Consider the following 23,888-nt stretch of genomic DNA (forward strand, 5'->3'; position numbering starts at 1 on the left):
TTTGTGTCACTGGCCTGGTAGCTCGCTGGGTGAAGCAGAGTTAATTAGGCCAAGGTCGAAGGTTCCATTCCCTGCGGGCCAGGTGAGCCCATCAGGTTTCCATGGCCAAGGCCCGTCCTCCCATTCCCAGTGAGTGTCCCTCAGGACAAGCCTGAGGTCCCTCCCTAGAGGGAAGCTGGGAAGGGGGCAAACCTCTACTGGACTTCGTTGCAACATCTTTGTCTGAAGGTAGCACAGAGCCACTAGGGTTCAGGAAGTCCACTTTCTGAATGCAAGGACCATCTCAGTCGGGCTTTTGAAATGAAGCTCAAAGGCAGACAGCAAAAGGATGCAAAGACCGCCAGAGGTAATTCTGTTCTTTCGTACCGTTTTGTGAGACAATTGGTCATCCATGGTAATCATCTGAACTTGATTTTGTGCCTTTGAGTCAGGCATGTGCAGTAACTGCTGGCAGTCTGAGCTCACAGAAATTTAACACCCTCACCTCGAAAAAGAGGAAACATAGGCAAGGAACTGAAAAGGTTGTCCAGAGCAAGCAGTGACTTGCTAGCTAAGGTGAGGATCCGACCATGGGCTTTCTAGGGCACACTTCACAGCTCACTGCCCCCTCACTGCTCCTGGCGGTGGTGGGGGGCAGCTTGGCCACAGAATCCTCTCAATATAAATCCCACAGACACGAGCACAGCAAGTTAGCAGAAAAGAAAGATGGCGGTTTCCGTCTTTTGTTTCTTGAATGAACAAGAAAGAATTGTGTCTTTGTGGTATCTGGCACACAGCAGACACTCAATACATTTCGGATGAATATATTAATGAGAAAGAGAACTCCTAGAGCTAATGGCCACGGATAGAACAGACTGATGGAGGACCCCCTAAAGTCTGCTCCTCCGGGGCAAGACTGACTGCAAGGTCTGAGACATCTTTTTCTTCTCTCCGAGATCCCATACCCTAAGTGGCAGAGCAGGGTGGGGCCCGAGCACCTGCCTGGGAAGCCAGGGACAGAGAAGACACCCCTTCTTATGAGAAAGACTCGCTGAAACCCAAAGGCCTAGGTCTCCATCCTGGTTCTGTGCTCACCAGCTCTGCCAGACTCCCATTGGTCAACTATTCATTTCAAGGTAGGAAGGCTTTGATCTCTCAAATATCCTTCCACCAAAACATTCCTTTCTCCTCCGCTCGTAAAATTCAACTCCACAGCTAACAGAAGTTTGCTCTGGTTGCCCATAAGACACGGTGGTGACATGACTTTTTTCCAGCAGCACATGCCTCCTCAGACAGATGGAAGGATCTGCTCCAGGCGGTGGACCCACAGGAGGAGCAGATTCAAGTTACAGCCGACAAACCAGAGAGGTGACATACACAAATCTCTCCTGCAAAACGGGGAGCTCTCTCTGTGATTCTGAAGCTCAGTGAGAGGAAGGGAAAAGATCTCCTCCAGTCTGATCAACCTCTTGACTTTGGTTTGCCCATTCCCTTTCAATATGCTAGATGTGGCCTTTTCTTTGTTTTCTAAAGCAAAGTAATCCTGACAGTTGTTTGTCCTTCTGGCTCCTGGCACTAATTCCACTCTTCTGTGGTGGAATTTTCTCTAACTTATCCAACCAGTTCAAGCAAGCTGAAATAAATGGATGCCACATGCAATTTCCTCTGTAGTAGCAATGAATTTGCTGGAACTGTCTCTTAGATTGATTGTTATCATCAGCACTGATATTTGCAAAATGGAAGGGAAAGGAATACAGGTTTGTGAATGAGGAATCATTTCATCAAATGGGATATATTGAAGAAGGCCTGCTTTTACAAGGAACAATGCTAGGTTCTGGGGGTGGGAGATGCTGATTCAGGAGTTTGGGACTCCAATAATACCCACTCCTGATCTGGAAGAATTTCTAATCTAATTACTAGTAGAACAGAAGGAGACAGGTGAAGGTGAAGTCATAATTAACTTGCATGTCTAGTTAACCAGTATTTCTGGAATTTTAGTGCAGACTGCCTTTTTTTTTTTTTTTTAACTGGAGGATAATTGCTTTACAATGTTGTGCCAGTTTATGCTGTATAACAACATGAATCAGCTATGTATATACATATATCCCCTCCCTCTGGAGCCTCCTTCCCACCCCACCCCTCAATGCATCCCTCTAGGTTATCACAGAGCACTGAGCTAAGTTCCCTGTGCTATAGGGCAGATTCCCTCGAGCTAGCTATTTTATACATGGGAGTGTGTATAGGTCAGGGTTACTCTCCCAGTTCGTCCCACCCTCCCCTCAGGCCCCGTGTCCACGTCTATTCCTTCCCTACAAACAGGTTCATCAGGACCATTTTTCTAGATTCCATATATATATATGTTTATGATACTTGTTTTTCTCTATCTTACTTCATTCTGTATGACAGACTCTAAGTCCACCCACATCTCTGCAAATGTCACAATTTCGTCCCTTTTATGGCTGAGTAATATTCCACTGTATATGCATACAACATCTTCCTTATCCATGTCCATCCATCTGTCAATGGAAAGAATTCTGGAATTTCAGTGCAGACTGCTTTTTCAATGAAACCACTATTCCACCTGAGAAGGACACTGGGATGAGAGGTGAGAGATGAAGGCTGCCTTCATTTCTGAAGGGGACCAGAGGCTCCAGTAAGACAGGAACCTGATCCCGGGCAGAGGCATTGGAAATATGTGAGCCTTCGCACAGAGAACAAGTCAGGTGATGTGAGGAAAGCCCTCCAGTGTGACCCAGTGCTGAATCTAAGATCCCTTCAGCCTGATCTCTTAGAAACCTGCTTTAAATTCCTCAATGGAATGCCTCCTAAAAATGAACAAGCAAGGCTACAATGTTGTGAACCACGGGTCCCCACACTGTGGACCCAGAGAGCCAGGGGTGAAAAGACACTACCAAGGGTGTGAAAAGACCGACAATGCAGAGTTGGAACCCAAGACTGGTGACAACATTGAGTCCTGGTATGATGTCCCTGGGAGTCCAGTGATTAAGAATGCACCTGCCAATGCAGGGGACACAGGTTCAATCCCTGGTCAGGGAAGATCCCGCAAGCCACAGAACAACTAAGCCCATGAGTCACAACTACTGGGACTGGGCTCTGTAATAAGAGAAACCACTGCAATGAGAAACCCATGCACCGCAACAAGGAGTTGCCTCTGCTCGCTGCAACTAGAGGAAACTTGTGAGAAGCAATGAAGACCCAGTGCAACCATAATAATATTTTTTTAAAGTCCTGGTGGCAAAACATCAGAAGAGCTGAAATACAAACCATGTGGGATGTTCCCAGAGTGTCAGAGCCAAAGATGGCTGAATCTGACCCATGTGCCCTCTTCACTAACTCAGGTGGGAGGGCACAGCCCAGGACCTGAGCCACACATCCTCAGACACACAGGGAGGGAGAGACTGCCACAGGCTGGTGAGTGTCAGACGCCCCTGCAGAGACCTCTCTGTTTGTCCGGTCCTTTCTGACCCACCTACCACACCTGAGGGGCTTGGACACACTGTCAGTGACGACTACCCACCACCTCAGTCATTCTTCCCCAGAGAGTGTGGGCTGCAGGAGGGGGACCAATCTCTCTGGATGTAGGGGGAGATGATTCTGCTAGGCTCCTGAAGAACACGTATGCCTACCCACTTGGAGGAAGCCAGCTGCTGAAAACGGGCCGGGGAGGAGGGGTATGGAGGGCTGAGGAGCACCCTGCACAGAGGGTGAAGTGGGTCCAAGCACACAGCGAGCTCGGGGGTCAGGCAGGAGACCACCGGCCAGAGGGACAAGTTGGCGTGGAAGAGCCATGGAGAGAAATGCAGAAAGAGCTCACCCTGATACATTTGGGGTGGCAGGCAACTCATCCGACTGTCCTTCAAACAGCAAAAGAACCTCACCCGCTGTGGAAAACTGTACCTTATGTTCAAAACAGAAATGCTGTTTCCCCAAAGGCCTTGGAACATGGAAAGAATGCTCTTTGGATTCCAGGGGCCCCTGGTGGGAATGAGCTCTCTATCATTTCACAGCTTTGTAATGTCTTCAATGTCTTGATATTCACATTTATTGAACAGGTGTCAGTAACTCTTATCTCCCAGGATTGTTAGAACTGAGATGCAGTGTATGAAAGCCCTTCACTCAACGCCTGGCATGTAGAGGAATAGAAAATGCCAAAGCTGGAGCAGTGAGGACCCAAGGACATAATAGAGGGATCCACCTCTTCACTTAGGGCCACTATCTGCCCTATATGATTGCAGGGGACTATATATGGGGTTCTCATTCATTTGATTTCTGAGGCGTGTGTCTGTGCTCCCTGGAAGGAGGAGCAGAACCTCTCTAAATTATTAAATTACTGGCAAATGATCCCTGAGTTAAGAAGGTCCCATGGAGAAGGAAATGGCAAGTCACTCCCATATTCTTGCCTGGGGAATCCCATGGACAGAGGAGCCTGGCGGGCTATGGTCCAGGGGGTTGGAAAGAGTCCAACAGGACTGAGCACTTATCAGCAACAATATAGATGCTGGAATCATGCTGGAGGAAGCTTCACCCTGAGGGCTGATAAGAATACATACTTTTATTTTCCAACGGAATAATTCCCTCCTCCAAGAAAAGAGTAGAAAACATGACTTAAGGGAAAGAACAAGAAAAAGCAGAAGAAACAACTTCAGTGGTAGAAAAACCATATGACAAGTGGCTAGAATAACCAAACAACATGGTGCTGAATAGGGCCTGAGTAGGGACTGAATACAGCCCCAAAGGAACTCAAAGGTCACCAGACTAGGTGACTCTAAGACCTGGCTGAACACTCGGCGGGCAGTGAATCTGCCAGGAAGACATTTAAAGAAGAAAAAGTCTCCTCGACCCATATCCTTTAATTCCAACGACAGTAGCAGATCCTTAGTCCTGCATGGTGAAAACTAAACAAGCATTCAAAGCTAGGATTTAGTGTTCATTGCTTCTGCCACTTAGAAGATGAACTAAATTGCTAGGTACAGCTGTTTTAAAATCTATTTGGCAATACTGAAAAGTGAACGTGTTAGTCACGCAGTTGCATTCAACTCTTGAGGCCCCACAGACTGGATCCCACTAGGCTCCTCTGTCCATGGAACTCTCTAGGCAAGAATACTGGAGTGGGTTAGCCATTCCCTTATCCAGAGAATCTTCTCGACCCAGGGGTAGAACACAGGTCTCCTGCATTGCAGATGGATTCTTTATTGCCTGAGCCATATTACTCGGCCATAAAAAGGAACGAAATTGGGTGCTTTGTAGAGATGTGGACGGACCTAGAGTCTGTCATTCATAGTGAAGTCGGAAAGAGAAAAACAAATACCATATATTAACGCATGTATGTGGAGTCTAGAAAAACGATACAGACAAATCTCTGCAGCGCAGGAATAGACACGCAGGTGGAGGGACATGGGGGGTGGTGATGGGATGGACTGCACAGTAGCACTGACATATCTATACTACCATGTAAACTGGATAGCAGTGGGGGGCTGCTGTGTAGCAGAGGGAGCTCAGCTCCCTGCTCTGTGATGACCAGGGGTGGGCTGGGGGGTGAGCAGGCTCCCGAGCAAGAGGACAGAAGTACACATATAGCTGAGTCACTCTGTTGTGCAGCAGAGACTAACACAACACTGTAAAGCAACTAGAACCCAGTTAAAAGAAAATAAAATCTACTTCTATTGTCAAAGAGAAATGCACACACATTTAAGACTCTTGTTCGAAAGATAATCATTGAGGATGCCTATACAGACTACAAGGGTTAGATGAATCATCTGTAACAAGATTATTCTGTCTTGTCTTGTCCATCCCTATTTGTAGCCTGAGTTATACATGGAGGAGGCCAGGAAAAGAACTGATGTTCTCCTGCTATTGCTAGGTACAGTTAATACTACTATGGGGCACATAAGTTTTATAGGTACTGGGGTTTCCACTCTTATAACACTTCTTTTTTAACTTTTTATTTGGTATTGGCGTGTAGCCGATTAACTTTGTTGAGATCGTTTCAGGTGAACAGCAAAGGAATACATATACATGAATCCATTCTCCCCCAAACTCCCCTCCCATCCAGGCTGTCACATAACATTGAGCAGAGTTCCCTGTGCTGCACAGTAGGTTCTTGTTGGTTATCTATTTTAAATAAAGCAGTGTGTACATGTTTGTCGCAAACTCTATCCCTTCCCTCCCCATCTTTACCCCCAGGAGCCGTAAGTCTGTTTTCTAAGTCTGTGAGTCTCTTTCTGTTTTGTGCGGTAACATCCCTTTCTATGGAATGATTTGCCTCCATGGGTTGAATAAAATGGGGGTGGCTCTAGCGGAGAGTTAAAATTTATGATGCTTAAGCCTCCTTACATGGTTTTAAAGGTCATAAATTACTCATAATACATAAGCAAAGCAGAAACATCTATTCACTTCTCTCTCCAGAAAGCAAGAGAACTACCCAATGCCAATTTGCCCTCAATCAATCTTGAACTTTCCTCTAGGCCTTTTTCTTTCCATGGGTACTTCACGAAGTCTTACCCAGACCCACGATGGTCTGATGTGACATATGTTGCAATGGGTATAAGATATCCAAAGGCATTTTTTGATAAAAGTTACAATCAGAAGTGTGAATGGGTGTGCCTGAAATGCAAAGAACCTATTCATCACATGGCCTCCTTCTCGACCCCTAGATCCCACGAAGATCCCCTGGAGAACACCAGAAGCTCCCAAGGACCTTCCTTCAGAACATTCCCAATACACTTCTGCTTTCAGGCTGAGCTTGCCTGCTTCAGTACATAGGTAGCTGCCCAAATGGGCCAACACCAAGTACCAGTTCATGATGAAGTAACCCAAAGAAGGCTCCATTCAGAAAGGGTTCTGGGGCTTCCCTGGTGCTCAGTGGTAAAGAATCTACCACCTAACAACGCAGAAGACAAGGGGTTGATCCCTGATCCAGGAAGGTTCCACATGACGCGAAGCAATTAAGCCCGAGCACCACAACTACTGAGCCTGTGCTCTAGAGCCCAGAACTGCAACCACTGAAGCTCAAACACCTAGAGAGCCAGCGCTCCACAGCAAGAGAAGCCACCACAGTGCAAAGCCTGAGCACCACAATGAGAGGAGCCCCTGCTTGCCACAACTTAAAAAAAGCCCCGAGCAGCAACGAAGGCCCAGAATAGCCAAAAATAAACAATAAAAATTTTTTAAAAGAAAAAGGTCCTCACCCTGACCCTAAAAGATCCTTCATTTGCCTATATGCCAAGAATATAAGTTTTCAAGATGGCATTTTAGAAGCACGCTTGAATATATCTCTAAAGGAAAAAGAAGAGAAGGCATTCTCGTTTAGATAAGATGAAACCTGAGGTAGGGGAGGTATAAATGGAGAGATTGGGACTGCAATATACACACTAGCATATATAAAACAGATAACTAATAAGGACATAGTATATAACACAGGGAACTCTACTCAATATTCTGTAACGACCTATACGGGAAACGAACCTAAAGAAGAATGGATATATATTATTAATATATGGGTAACTGATTCACTTTGCTGTACAGCAGAAACTAACACAACATTGGAAATCAACTATATGCCAATAAAAACATAAAAAGATGGAATCTGAGATGAGACTCTTCACCAACTCTACTTTTTAATTAGTTTTTCTTGTAAATACCCTCCTACTGCCAAACATCTATGGAAAAACACATCTCGGGAACACGTGTCCCCAGGAGTAGTAGCTGACCAGGTGGCCTTAAGGTGAAGGTCAAACAGATGTGGGAAATGACCAGCACACTCGTCAAAACACCACGGGGCCTATTTTGCGTTCAAGGCTGGAGGCAAAATGTTTGCACGCAATCCTTGCTGTAAAATCCAAGCTGTTGGGCACACTGCCATTCATGTTTGAGAAAGGTGATTGTTTTTCTAACTAGAACATGGTAGGGCTATGGATTCTGAATGACAATAAAGTTCCCATTACTGTGACTAATAGGATAACAAAAGTAAATGGAAGTTACAAGTACATCCAATGCCTTATTTCCGCTTTTACCCAGTAAACTTTTATACGTGCTGTTAAGGACTGATTTTTAAAAAATCAAATTTGATTTTCTCTCACTTGTTTTATGGTCATTGGCATGACTGGACAAACAGAGAAGGAACTGAGGTAGAGAAGGGAGTGAACAGAGAAAAGGAACAATAAAGGGATCACAAGACTACCAGGCTGACTCACAGGACAGGAGGAGGTGATGATACAAATTTTCAAATCAGAACTTTTGAAAGCCTTTGATAAGACCTGACTGTATCGTATGGTCCACTGGAGAGTTTTTTTTTCAAGTTTTAGGGAAGAATGGTTGATTTACAATGTTGTATTCATTTCTGCTATACAAAGCTATACACTATATTCTTTTTCATATTCTTTTCCATTACAGTTTATCACAGGATATTAAATATAATTCCCTACACTATACAGGAAGACCATGTTGTTTATCCTTTCTGTACACACTAGTTTGCATCTACTAATCCCAAACTCCCAATCCTTGCTCCCCGACTCCCCTCCTCCTCCAAGCACGAGTCTGTTCTCTGTGAGTCTGTTTTTGTTCCTCAGTTTGTGTCATATTTTAAATTCCACATATAAACAATATTCTACGGTATTTGTCTCTCTTTCTGACTTACTTCATTTAATCTGATAATCTCCAGGTCCATCCAAGCTGCTGCAAGGCATTATTTCATTCCTCTCTCTGGCTGAGTAGTATTCCATTGTATATGTGCACCACATCTTCTTTATCCACTCATCTGTCAATGGACATTTAGGTTGTTTCCATGTCTTGGCTTCTGTGAATAATGCTGCTATGAACACAGGGGTGCGAGTATCTTTTTGAATTATCGTTTTGTCCCAATACATGCTCAGGAGTGGGACTGCTGGATCATATGGCAACTCTATTTTTGTTTTTGTTGAGGAACCTCCATACTTTTTTCCATAGTGGCTGTACCAATTTACATTTCCACCAACAGTGTGGGAAGGTTCCCTTTTCCAATGGAGGGTTCTTAATTCCACTTCCCAGAAACACACTCATTAGGCTGCTTCTTGGAATAAACTCTTCCAACGGACTCTCTTCTTTTTTATGCCTCTGTTAGAAAGTTTTGTCAGCTATGGAGCTAAAAGCCAGTACCATGTAACTTTATTTACCTGTCATAATACTGCACTCTGTGCTTACTCAGAGAAGCCTGCTTTATAAAAAATGAGACTCACAAGTTGTATAGCCCAAGTCGTAATCCATTTCTATCCTTTTTCATATCATACAGTATGGATTCTTGATTAAGGTGCATTTCAAAACTAGCCTCATTCCATACAGAAGACATAGGATGGGTATATTGAGAACCTGATACATACACAAATGCTCCTTTTTATTTTATCTTTTCAGAACTGCCCATTTCCTCCGGTTCTAACCCAATCGCTTGGGCTCTCCTCTAGGTCTTTACAAATTACACTGAAATCATATAAAACTTTACTCTATGCCTGCCTCTGTAGAGCCTGGAACGCCTTTGAGACATTATCGCATTTTGTTATTTCCAACAGGAGTCAAATTTGTTCTGTTTACCCCCAGAAAACATTGTTCACACCAGTCACCGTCTCTCTCGAGCTTGTGAGTGGTTTATGGAGCTGAAAACGACTAATGGATATGAAGCAAAGGCAGGAGACTAATACCTACTGATGGAACGACAGACCCTGGGCAAGAAATCCCTTGTGCCTGGAATCTGGTTAATTACAGGAGAGGAGGGCTTCGTGGCTGAAGGGATGCAGAAACCTGATTTTTTCGGTCACTTCGGTTTAACCACTTTCAATCCAAAGAGTGACCCTATTTTGGATGAAGTGACCTTGACATAAGGAGAGTTCAAATGCACTGCCCAGGGACAGCTAAACTTAGATAAGACAGAAACAAACCATCCAGGATACAGCCGTGCTGTTACGCACTGCTTTATTCAAAACGGACCTGCTGTACAGCACAGGGAACTCTGATCAACGATATTCGGCAGCCTGGACGGGAGGGAAGTTGGGGGGAGAATGGATACATGCATATGATTGGCTGAGTCCCTTCGCGTTCTCCTGAAATAATCACAACATTGCTGATCGGCTATAATCCAAAAAAGTGGTCCTTCTCTCCCTCTTCACCACCCTCAGTTACCTCTCTGGTCTATGTAACACCACCCTTTTCTCCCAACAGCACTTACAAGAATCTGAATGTTCTTATATTTTGTTCACTTGTTTTATCTATCCCTTGAATGAAAACCCTGAGAGAGCAGGAACCTGCCCATTTTGTCACTTAGGTAACAGTGCTGTATCATCTCGTGTGCTCATTAAGTGTCGTTGGCACATAAGAGCATAATACTTGCTCAGTGAGTCCTGTTGAATGAATAGATGACCACAGCTGAAATCTCTCCTGGGTCTCAATGCTTTCTCGGTCATGCTCATGGATCTGGGGTAGGAAAGAATACTGAGATGGAGAATAGTGGTCTCACTGGCAAATCTTTTGTCTGGATAAACAAGCAAAAACAAGCCAGTTGCTGCAGGCAGGCTAATGCCACAGAGGAAGAAAGGGAAGGACATTTGCTTTGGTCCTTGAGGATTTCTGTCTCCTGAAAAAGTTTCTGAAAGCAACATGGAGGGGGTCTATGAAAGATGAGCAGTATATATATCTTCCCAGTCAATTCCACTCCCTTCCTTTATCTTTAGTAACAAATGATGTTCAGGGACAAGGTCACAGAGAGAAACCATGATAAGGGATGAGGGATGAACACTTGCTCATGTGGACTGTGGTCTCCTGTATTAGAGCCAAAGCTCCAGCAATAAGTTTGGCAGTTCCCCAAAAGGTTAAACACAGAGTTGCCATTGTTGCTGCTCAGTCACTAAGTCATGTTCAACTCTTTGCAACCTCACGGACTGCAAGATGCCAAGCTTCCCCGTCCTTCCCTATCTCCTGGAGTTTGCCCATGTTCATGTCCAATGAATCAGTGATGCCATCCAACCATCTCATTCTCTGTTGTCCCCTTCTCGTCCTGCCTTTAATCTTTCCCAGCATCAGGGTCTTTTCCAAAGAGTCAGCTCTTCGCATCAGGTGGCGAAAGTATTAGAACTTCAGCTTCAGCATCAGTCCTTCTGATGAGTATTCAGGCTTGATTTTCCTTAGGCAGATTGGTTTGATCTCCTTGCTGTCCAACGGACTCTCAAGAGTCTTCTCCAGCACCACAGTGAGAAAGCATCAATTCTGCTTTATGGTCTAATTCTCATATATGAGTCAGCAATTTCACTCCAACGGATACACAGAGAGAAATGAAAACTTATCTACACGAAAACATGTACGTAAAAGTTCAGGGCAGTAGCATTATTCATAGCAACGAAAAAGTGTAAACAATCCTGATGTCCATTAATTGATGAATGGATCAATACAACGTGATCTACACATTGAATAAATATTATTTAGAAAGAAAAAAGTATGAAGTACTGACACATGCTACAACATGAATGAGACCCCAAAAGATTATTTTAAGTAGAAGCAGCCAGTCACAAAGGACCAGACATCACACAATTTCACTTACATGAGATATCTTAGAATAGGCAGACCTATAGAGACAGACTCAAATTGCCAAATTCAGACTTAAATTGAAGAAAGTAGGGAAAACCACTAGACCATTCAGGTATGGCCTAAATCAAATCCCTTATGATTATACAGTGGAAGTGAGAAATAGATTTAAGGGACTAGATCTGATAGATAGAGTGCCTGATGAACTATGGACAGAGGTTCGTGACTCTGTACAGCAGACAGGGATCAAGACCATCCCCAGGGAAAAGAATTGCAAAAAAGCAAAATGGCTGTCTGGGGAGGTCTTACAGGTAGCTGTGAGAAGACGAGAAGCAAAAAGCAAAGGAGGAAAGGAAAAATATAAGCATCTGAATGCAGAGTTCCAAAGAACAGCAAGAAGAGATAAGAAAGCCTTCCTCAGCGATCAATGAAAAGAAATAGAGGGAAACAACAGAATGGGAAAGACTAGAGATCTCTTCAAGAAAATTAGAGATACCAAGGGAACATTTCACACAAAGATGGGCTCGATAAAGGATAGAAATGGTATGGACCTAACAGAAGCAGAAGATATTAAAGAGGTGGCAAGAAGACACAGAAGAACTGTACAAAAAAGATCTTCACAACCAAGAAAATCACGATGGTGTGATCACTCACCTAGAGCCAGACATCCTGGAAGGTGAAGTCAAGTGGGCCTTAGAAAGCATCACTACGAACAAAGCTAGTGGAGGTGATGGAATTCCAGTTGAGCTGTTTCAAATCCTGAAAGATGATGCTGTCAAAGTGCTGCACTCAATATGCCAGCAAATTTGGAAAACTCAGCAGTGGCCACAGGACTGGAAAAGGTCAGTTTTCATTCCAATCCCTAAGAAAGGCAATGCCAAAGAATGCTCAAACTACCACACAATTGCACTCATCTCACACGCTAGTAAAGTAATGCTCAAAACTCTCCAAGCCAGGCTTCAGCAATACGTGAACCATGAAATTCCAGATGTTCTAGCTGGTTTTAGAAAAGGCAGAGGAACCAGAGATCAAATTGCCAACATCTGCTGGATCATCGAAAAAGCAAAAGAGTTCCAGAAAAATATCCATTTCTGCTTTATTGACTATGCCAAAGCCTTTGACTGCGTGGATCACAATAAACTGTGGAAAATTCTGAAAGAGATGGGAATACCAGACCACCTGACCTGCCTCTTGAGAAACCTATATGCAGATCAGGAAGCAACAGTTAAAACTGCACATGGAACAACAGACCGGTTCCAAATAGGAAAAGGAGTACGTCAAGGCTGTATATTGTCACCCTGCTTATTTAACTCCTATATAGAATACACCATGAGAAACGCTGGGCTGGAAGAAGCACAAGCTGGAATCAAGATTGCCGGGAGAAATATCAATCATCTCAGATATGCAGCTGACAACACCCTTATGGCAGAAAGTGAAGAGGAACTAAAAAGCCTCTTGATGAAAGTGAAAGAGGAGAGTGAAAAAGTTGGCTTAAAGCTCAACATTCAGAAAACGAAGATCATGGCATCTGGTCCCATTACTTCATAGCAAATAGATGGGGAAATAGTGGAAACAGTGTCAGACTTTATTTTGGGGGCTCCAAAATCACTGCAGATGGTGACTGCAGCCATGAAATTAAAAGATGTTTACTCCTTGGAAGAGAAGTTATGACCAACCTAGATGGCATATTCAAAAGCGGAGACATTACTTTGCCAACAAAGGTCCGTCTAGTCAAGGCTATGGTTTTTCCAGTGGTCATGTATGGATTTGAGAGTTGGACTATAAAGAAAGCTGAGCGCCAAAGAATTAATGCTTTTGAACTGTGGTGTTGGAGAAGACTCTTGAGAGTCCCTCAGACTCCAAGGAGATCCAACCAGTCCATTCTAAAGGAGATCAGCCCTGCATGTTCTTTGGAAGGAATGATGCTAAAGCTGAAACTCCAGTACTTTGGCCACCTCATGCGAAGAGTTGACTCATTGGAAAAGACTCTGATCCTGGGAAGGATTGGGGGCAGGAGGAGAAGAGGACGACAGAGGATGAGATGGCTGGATGGCATCACCGACTCGATGGACATGTGTTTGAGTGAACTCCGGGAGTTGGTGATGGACAGGGAGGCCTGGCATGCTGCGATTCATGGGGTCGCAAAGAGTTGGAGATGACTGAGCGACTGATCTGAACTGAACTGATAGGGACAGAAATTAGGTTAGTGGTTGCCTGGAGCTGGGGGGTAATAACCATGAATGAGTGGAGGGTTTCTTTGGAGATAATGGAAACATTCTGAAAGTAGAGTGATAGGACTGCCCTACTCTGTGAATACAGTGCTTTGTAAATAGCCATTAAATTGTATCCCCTTTTTTAAAAATACTTTTTTTCCCAATGTGCAACATTTTAAAACTATTTATTGAATTTGTTACAATAGTGCTTGTTTTATGCATGTGGGATCCCAGCTTACCAACCAGGGATCAAACCCACACTCCCTGCATTGAAAGGTGAAGTCTTAACCACCAGACTGGCAGGGAAATGGGTCAACTGGATGGTATTTGAAACCTATCTCAATAAAACCATGTTTTAAAAAGCAACTCACGTGATAACCAAATCCTTCTGTAGGTAGTCTGTATAGGGCAGGGCAATGCTGGCATGTCATGGAAGGAAAATACTTGTACTACCAGGGATTGTGTGGAGTGACCCCACACACTCCTTACTCTCCACACTAGCTGTCCTAGGGCTCCTATTTATCTTTACTTGTTCAATAGACTTGAACACCTACTGTACACAAGAAGCCATGCTAGGCAGGGGTCCCGCAGATGAAGAAGGAGCAGACTTCCAAGGAGCTACCACTTGGAGAATCATTCACTGAACCACAGGATGGGAAACAACAAAAAGAGAGTCCTGCATAGTATTGTTGCAGGATGTGGGCAGGAAAGAAATTTTCAAGTCTGGGTTCTAGAAAGGTGGACTTGTGTCCACGCCTGAAGAGCCCACCCAGGTCTGGTATGCAGATATCTCAAAGGCAGGGTGGGGCAGGGTGTCTGGGGGGAGGACCCCCTGGAGTCAGGAAGACAGGAAGCTCAAAGGCACCCCCGCCCGCCACCCCAGGGCCAAGAAATGATGCCAGCACCACCCTTAAATTCCATCTGGCAGTACTGTGGGTGTTTCTACTTTATTTTTTTAAAGAGGAGATGGGGGGAGGAGGGCTACAACACAAGTTATTACTCAGCATTTCCATCATGTTGAACATCTGCAAAGCACTCCTGCCCTCACTGTGTCCTGAACCGGTTGCAATAATCAAGGCATTTGAGAACCCAGCCAAGAATGTGAGGTACTTAGCAGATATAAGAATCTATTGCTGTGTCTCGCAAGGTGAGCGCCATTAGAAAAAATTAATCCCATAAAGTACACTTTTAAAACTTAAGCCAGTATAATCATCTCTGTAAAAAGCTGATCTGGCACCTGGCTGTTAATGAAGTGAAAAAGCTCATGCTATAAATCCCCCCATACACACCCTGACGTGTGTCCACTTTTATAGAATGGGCACTGATGTCCTTATTTTTATTTGCAGGGAGGCAATGGAGACGCAGACATAGAGATCAGACTTGTAGACACAGTGGGGGCAAGAGAGGGACGAATTGAAAGAGTAACACTGAAACATTTCCATTACCATATATAAAACAGATAGCCAGTGGGAATTAGCTAGCTATATGACGCAGGGAGCTTGAACTTGGTGCTCTGTGACAACCTTGAGATGTGGGAGAGAGGTTCAAGAGGGAGGGGACATATGTATACTTATAGCTGATTCATGTTGATGTATGGCAGAAACTAACACAGTGTTGTAAAGCAATTATCCTCCAATCAAAAAAAAAATTTTAAGGAAAAATACAAAAATAAAAAGTTTTCCCCTGGCCATACCACACAGCATGTGGGATCTTAAGTGTCCCAGCCAGGGATTATACCTGCACCCCGTGCATTGGAAGCTTGGAGTCTTAACCACTGTTGCGTGTGAGCTTAGTTGCTCAGTCATGTCCAACTCTTTGTGACCCTGTGGACTGTAGCCAGCCAGGTTCCTCTGTCCATGCGGATTCTCCAGGCAAGAATACTAGAGCTGGTTGCCGTTTCATCCTCCAGGGGATCTTTCCCACCCAGGGATCGAACCTGCATCTCCTGCGTTTCCTGTATTGCAGGTGGACTCTCTACCCACTGAGTCACTGGGAAAGCCACTGGACCACGAGGAAGTCCCTGACGTCCTTCTCTGGGAGGGAAGAATTCTATGGCAGGACCCCAGGCATTCCACACTAACAAGAAAATCTGCTTCTTGCCGTGAGCACCCGCAGCATCTGGATCGTCACAATCCAGACAGAGCAGGATTCAACTCGTTTTTTGCATGACTCTCTATTGACTGTGCAGTGCTTCCAGAAAGTGCACTGCCGTGTGAGCTGTAATACATCAGGTGCACTGTGGCTTTTGGACTCAAGCTTGTGACCATCTTACCTTGGTCCATAGGAGTGCTACTCTGAGGAATATTCATTGGTCAACTGGGAAATTGCTCAGTAAAGTAAAAATAGTATGCACACTTAAAATGACCATTAATGTGAATCCTATGAGGACAAAGTGCATTAATCAACTATTTCCAGAAACATGCTTGGGTCACATAAAAATGAATAAATAATTCGGGGACTTCCCTGGCAGTCCAGTGGTTAAGACTCCATGCTCCCAATGCAGGGGGCATGGGTTCGATCCCTAATCAGGGAACTAAGAGCCCACATGCTGCACAGCAAGGCCAATAATAATAACAAAAGAAAAAAGAATTTTGAAAATGTATTTAAAAGATATTAGCCACTTGATTTCAGATCAACTGTATGCTCTTCGCTCCTATACTCTGTAGGTCAATTAGAAAAGCTCAAGTATAACATATGCACACAACAGGCACACAGAAAGAGCTAACATGGTAAAGTGAAGAATTACTAGGTCTGATATGAAAAAGACCAAACTCAGGAAGAGGAGACCAGCACTGGGAGCTCCTTTCCTCTTGAGGCATCTGCTGAATTAAGAAAAGATCCCTTGAGTCTCTGAGCAGCATTTAGAACAGCTCTGTAGGGCCAGGAGGACAAAAAAGGGGAGCCCTGGCACTGCTCGTGAACTGGCTGCAATTTCAGACAAAACAGACAGCATACTGCAGACGGAGATAATGATCAAAGCTTTATAAACAGGAATTAAAAGTTGGGATTGTCTAATATAACAATTTTACAATTGTATGTACCTCTGAACAGGTCTGAGACTACAGACCACAAAAAAACCTGAAACCATGTCAAACCATATGACGTATGTCAAATCATAAACTGATACAAACTACAATGGTGGGAGATTGAACACAGTTCTCTCAGTAACAGAAATGGCAAAAGAAAGGTTAGCACATAACAAATTTGGGGAAAAAAAAAAAGAGGGATAAAATCAGAATCTAATTGCCATCTATAGAAATCATACCCAGTACCAGTAAAATATACTTTATTTTCAAGCCCATGGAAACTGAACACGTGCCTCTTACGTGTACAGTGGAAAAATGTGTGTCCATAGAGAGTGACGTGCTGTGCTTAGTTGATCAATCATCCCCAACTCTTTGCGATCACATGGACCGCAGCCCGCCAGGCTCCTCTGTCCATGGAATTCCCTTCTCCAGGGGATCTTCCCAACCCAGGGATTGAACCCAGGTCTCCCGTATTACAGGCAGATTCTTTACCACCTGAGCCAGCAGGGAAGCCCATAAAGACAGAATGGATTGATCTGGCCTGATCAAGTGGCATGACCTAGTAAGGTCATGTTTAATATGCAAAGGAGCTCAAGAATATAAGTAGATTATCCCTGTGTCTCGCTGATGTCATAGAACTGACAAATGACTGGACCTGAGATTGTGCGAATAAAAATGGGAGAGAGACAGCAGAGAGGGAAGAGACCATGCAGCCCTCCCTCCCTTCCTCCTCCCCACCTGCACAAGCTGCTCATCAATACTCTGAAGTGTGTGAAAGGTAGAAGGATAATGCAAACTACCAACTCTTTGCCTAAAACCAAAGGGAAGCTGCAGTAACAGTGGAGTCTTCTATACAATGCAGCAGACAGCTTAGCTCTTCTGTGGCTGAGCCCTACTTCCTTTCCTTCTAACTTCCCATCTCCTCTTCCCCATCCTGTGTCTGTCTGTCTGAACCTCAGAAGCCACAGTGGATTCTAGAAAACCACCCTCACCATGCCATCATCACAACCATTTATGTGATGGGACCAGACCCTGCAAATTCACAGTTCTTGTTCTAACAAACCTCTGTGCTTAGTCGCTCAGTCATGTCTGACTCTTTGTGACCCCATGGACTGTAGCCCACCAGATTCCTATGTCCGTGGGATTCTCGAGGCAAGAATACTGGAGTGGGTTGCCATGCCTTATTCCAGGGGATCTTCCCAACCCAGGGATCAAACCCAAATCCCCTACACTGCAGGCAGATTCTTTACCATCTGAGCCGTGAGGGAAGCTCACCATATGAGAAAAATCTGCCTCGCTTCCTACCTCATTCCTACCCCAATCTTCAGAGAGAATAAATGGATTCTCAGTTTTTTGCCTTGATTCCTCAATGTCAGTGGCCTAGAGATGTGTTTCTTGTGCTCTAGGCATCTGGATTAGAAATGTGGCAACACTGGAGTTCTATTAGGATTTAGGGTGGTAGTGAGAAGTCTGGGGTGGGGCGGCATTGGTCCACCCATGACCTGTGCTCTTCAGATGAGCCGGGAGCCCTGGATACTGTCCAACAGTCCACTTACAGGTTAACTGGGACACCCTGCCCCCCAGCCCGATCTAGTTGCAGGAAATATACTAGAAGGCTTTCTGCACCTACAGTCGCCCTGACCTAATTCTTTGAAGGAATTTCAGCAACACCAATAAGTCTCTCCCTCATTTTTCCCCAAGTCTGGCAATATTCAGAGCTTTGAAGAAAGAGCCATTTCATCAGCCTGGCTTCCTTTGATCTCTCATCAGCCCGGTAATGCACTTGTCTCCTCCGGAGCCAGGGCCTTCTGCATCCAGAGTCACTTTTTTAACCAATTTAATTATTTTATCTGAGAGAATTTTACTAAGAAATAAATTGTTTTGCCTTTTTGAACCTGAGTTGAATTATGTGTGCAGGCTAAGTTGTTTCAGTCGTGTCTGACTCTTTGAGACCCTATGGACCAAAGCCCGCCAGGCTCCTTTGTCCATGGGATTCTCCAGGCAAGAATATGGGAATGGGTTGTCATGCCCTCCTCCAGGGGATATTTCCAACCCAGGGATAGAACCTGTGTCTCTTGAGTCTTCTGCACTGGCAGGCAGGCTCTTTGCCACTAGTGCCACCTGAGAAGCCCAGCTGAATTAGACGCGCTCCCCATTTATTCACAGTACCTATGAAAAGACACCATCTTTCACATATTAGGGTCTTGCTTGATGAGAAGCCACCAGGAATCAACAGTGTCTCATTTCACTTGGCTCTGTCACTAGTTGTATGACACGAGGTACATTATTTCCTCTGAATATCAGTTTTCTCAACTATAAAGCGAGCATTATGTTTCCTACGTTTAAAAAAGTGAGTGTGGGGTACTCGTGTAATTTTTAATAAGAGTTCTATAGTTTTTGACTTCCCTGGTGGCGTAGAGAATAAGAATCTGCCTGCCAACGCAGACGACAGGGGTTAGATCCCTGGTCCAGTAAGACTCCACATGCTATGGAGCAATAAGGCCCACGTGCCACAACTACTGAGCCTGTGTGCTGTGACTAGAAGCACACGCACCTACAGCCTGTGCTCCCCAACAAGAGAGGACAGCGCAAGAAGGCTGAGCATCGCAACCAAGAGCAGTAGCCCCTGCTCGCCCACCTACAGAAAGCAAAGCAACAAAGACGCAGCACAGCCAAAAATAAACAGTATTTTAAAAAGAGTTCTATAGTTTTCAAAGTCAGTCATATATATATATATTTCTTAATTAGAAAGAATAAACACTGCCTTGTCACCCTTAGAGGACTGTCATCAGAATTAAATAGGATGGCGCACACACAAGAGCATTGTAACTTTACAGAATGCAGAGTCACACATTTTGATTCTGGTGTCTGGCCACGTCTGTGCTCGTGCACTCAGCTGGCTGTTTTGAAACCACCCTGGTGCAAAACTGAATATCCTAGTGCTTCCTAGATTTTTACTAGCATCGCTTCAGGAAGTAAACTGTGTTGATGTTTGCTCCAAGAGCCTTATGAGTAAGTAACTCATACTGCTCGGGCCTCCCCACCCATCTGGCAGAAGGCCATCCAGACTTACCCTCGTACATCTCCAGGATGTGAACCGTGTCTCCAACCTGCAAGGACAGCTCCACATCTTGAGAGGCGTTGTAGTTATAGATTGCTGGAAAGGAGAAACAAAAGACAAAAATGATGGCATCGGTGGCACTTAAAACACAAGTCACCAAAGAGCACACCCAGGGAACCTCCCTGATGGTCCAGTGATTAAGAGTCCGCCTTCCAACGCAGGGGACACAGGTGCAATCCTTGGTCAGGGATCTAAGGTCCCACACGCTACAGGACAACCGAGCCCGCGCACACCTGCTGATCCCTCTCACTCTAGAGCCTGTGCTTTGCAACAGGAGACGCTGCCATGGGCCACAACGAAGACCCAGTGCAGCCAAAATTAAAAATAAAATAAACAACTTAAAAAAAGAGCACATACTTTAGTTACTGAACCAATTCTCCAACAAATAACCACCTCTTTACTCATTTCAGGTGAATACCCCTCTGAAAAGCAGTGAGCATCCTGCTGGATTCCCACTGCTGGCATTTTAGTCATTTCTCCATCCAACTAATTTTGGTTGGTTGCCTGATATGTTCCACATATTGTGCTAGAGACTGGAGACAGAGTGTTGAGACACTCATATGTGGTACCTATACCAGGGATTTTTAATAGTATAGTATGGGAAGTGAGAGAGCAAATGTATGATTACAGACACAACTCCTTAATTAAAATGGTAATATAAGAGTTATCAGCCTACAATACCACTGAGCTTCTGATCTCTTGGCCACAGGGCGAGCCATTTCCTGGCTTCCCTGACCGTAATTGGCAGCCAACTGTGAGTCCCATCAATCCCCCTGCCCAGTAATAAACTAAACCCCAGTGGCTTCCTTGCACCCAGTTCTAGGCATCCTGTGCAAATGGGGCACCTTAGCACTTTCTCATCAAGGTGACCTCCATTAGCACAGCACTCAGGACTGGACCAGATTGTGAAAAACAGCAGACTAACTCATACCTCCAAACGAAGGTGACAATCCAATTTTAAGCTGGGTAAGAGTTCTGAAGAGACATTTTACCACAGATTATATATGATGAATAATTAGAGCAAGAAAAGATATCCAACAACCATTAGCCATCAGGAAAATGCAAATTAAAACCACAAGGAGCTGCAATTTCACACCCACTAGAAAGGCTGTAACTTTTAAAAGGCAGACTTGGCAGGAATGTGGAGAAACTGGAACCCTTATGCATTACCAGTAGGAATGTAAAATGATATAACCTCCCAGTTTGACAGTTTCTTAAAAAGTTAAACATAAATTAACATGCAACCCAGCAATTCCACTCCTAGTTATTTACAAAGAGAAAGGGAAATATGTCAATACAACTTCATGTGAATATTCAAAGTCACTGTGGTAGGCAGAAAAATAGCCCCTCAAAGATACACACATCAGATTTTTGAAACGTGCGAGTGTTTCCGTAGGTAGCAAAAAACATAAGATAAAGATAAGCGAGGTTACTCTGGAAATTCAGGATGTAACCTAAATACAATCCTATGTATCCAGATAAGAGAGAGACAGAGGGAGTTTAAAGAGATTTACAGAAGAGAAGGCAACATGAGGTTGGAGGCACAGGGTGAAGTAACGTGACCTCAAGTCAAGGACTGGCATCACCCCTGGAAGCTAGAAAGGACAAGGAACAGAATTCCCTGAGAGCCTCTAGAAGGAGCACCAGCGGCCAACACCTTGATTTTCAACGTCTGCCCTTCAGATCTGTGAGGGAAGAAAATCCTGTTGTTCAAGTCACCAAGCTTGTGGTCACTGGACCTTGTAAGGACACTGACAAGAAGCCAACACAGCAGCATTATTTGTAACAGCCAAACACTGCAAACAACTCATTCACCGAAGAATCAATGGATATGTAAAATATCGTCTGTCCACACAATGAAATCACTCAGCAATAAAAAAGAATAAAAGCGACCTTCCTGGTGATCCAGTAAGACTTCAGACTCCCAGTGCAGGGGGCCCGAGTTTGATCCTTGGTTGGGGAATTAGATCCCACATGCCAAGGTGAATGATCCTGCATGCCACAACCGAGACTCAGTGCAGCCAAATAAATAAATAGAAATGAATATTTTTTAAAAAGGATTGAACTATGGCTGATGCATGTCAATGTATGCACTACAATACTGTAAAGTAATTAGCCTCCAATTCAAATAAATAAATTTTTTAAAATAAATAAACAAGAAATGAACTATGAACACACTGCAACTCAGATGACCTTCAGAGGCATGCGAAACAAAAGTCATATGCACAAAATATATTAGGCTTCTATTTATCTGTAGTATCCAGAAGAAGCCAATGGCTGTCAACGGCACAGGGCATTTCATTGTTCCCTGGGGTTGAGGGTGTGAATGGTGACTGAGCACAACAGGCACAGGGAGCTTTAGGGAGAGACAGAAACATCCTAAAATGGGATTTGGTGGTGCTGATGGTCTCCAAACTCTGCATGTCTACTCAACATCAATGAACTATCTGCCTAAAGTGGTGTGTTAGACTTCAGTAAACCTTTTTTTTTTTTTTTAAGCAAATTTATTTCTTGTCCTCTCTCATAATGAGTGAGCTGCTTCCCTTCAGGGAGAAAGAACCACCTTAGAAACTGGGTTCTATCCATGCACCTGAGGATCCAAGGAGCCCATGAGATTCCCCACCTCTGCAGCTCTGATGAACATGAGGCTGGTCACTCAACCCCTTTGCCAGATCCCACAACGGTCATCAAAAAGGCAAGAAAGGTAACCCTGCCATTGCCAGTCGTGAGCAGTAGCCATTGCCTACTGCTCTTTTCCTGAGCCGGCTATCCACCTGGTTCAGCAGACTGACGGTAGGCTCTGGCTTCCATCACAGCATATCTCGGAACGGAAGGAGCAAACCACCAGCCCCACATTTTGAAGTGGCCTCTTTAAAAGAAAAAAATTTAAACACTGTATTTTGTATCGGCATATAGCCGCTAACAATGTTGTGACAGTTTCAGGTGGACAGCAAAGGGACTCAGCCATACATATACAGATACATATATCCATTCTCCCTGAGACTCCCCTCCCAGCCAGGCTGCCTCATGACATGGAGCAGAGTTCCTTGTGCTGTACAGGAGGTCCCTGTTGGCTATCCATTTAAAATGTAGTAGTGTATACATGTCCAAGCAGCCTCTCTTTTTAAAGAGAATCAATCAAATATGTGTTCTTCTATAGCCCTGGCGCAGACTCCTAGAGGTATGTTGGAGATGATCGACTTATTGAGCTTTTAGACTATATTATGAATTCAGAACAAGGGCAGGCTGATGAAGTGGGCTGGGAGAAACTGTACGGAATTCAGCAGAAGGAGTTAGTTCCCGGTTTCTAGACGCTTACAAGGGCCACAAGGCCACAGCTCCTGTTCCACTGAAAGTCACTTCCTTCATCTGACCGCTACTTGATTCAAACGTTTTGCCTACTAAGTATACCACTGGTTCTCTGTAGAAAATGTAGGTCTTCATCCCTAACTTCCCCGGGCCCCCATGCACTGCCTCCCCCCGGACTGGGTCCTTCCACTGGCCCCGCCAGCGGGTGGAATCAGGAAGTGGAGAGGCTGCTGTGTCACAGCGTGTTGTGTAATCCCCAAGCTTCACATCTTCCTTGTTCTCAGTCACCAGGAAAGCAAGCAGAGGCGCCCCACGGCTGCACCTGGCACTGGAGCCCCAAGCTACAAACATGTACCAAGGACTGCTGCAAACACAGGGACACGTGCACACACACACCACAGCCTACTGTTGTTATTTACTAGCTCAGCTGTGTCCAGTTCTTTGGGACCCCATGGAATGTAGCCTGCTGGGTTAGTCTATGGAATTTTCCAGGCAGGAATACTTGAGTGGGCTGCCATTTCCTTCTCCAGGGGAAGTTCCTGACCCAGGGATTGAATGCACCTCTCTTAAGTCTCCTGAATTAGCAGGAGGATTCTTTACCAAGGCGCCACCTTAAATCCTAGATTCCTAAGCCTGACAATCAAAGTGCTCCCCAAATTATCCTGGCCTTCATTATCC

General features: G+C 44.6%; 1 protein-coding gene across 1 annotated transcript in view; it reads right to left on the reverse strand.

Moving 5' to 3' along the window:
* Nucleotides 1-23,888, reverse strand: part of DOCK5 (dedicator of cytokinesis 5) — a 274,699-nt gene that overhangs the window by 177,194 nt on the left and 73,617 nt on the right. Inside the window, exon 2 of the mRNA XM_069575968.1 lies at nt 19,854-19,937. Coding sequence (XP_069432069.1) covers nt 19,854-19,937 — 84 coding nt within the window. The remainder of the gene's footprint in view (nt 1-19,853; nt 19,938-23,888) is intronic.

The sequence above is a fragment of the Ovis canadensis genome, chromosome 2 (genome assembly GCF_042477335.2).
Source record: "Ovis canadensis isolate MfBH-ARS-UI-01 breed Bighorn chromosome 2, ARS-UI_OviCan_v2, whole genome shotgun sequence".
NCBI lineage: Eukaryota > Metazoa > Chordata > Mammalia > Artiodactyla > Bovidae > Ovis > Ovis canadensis.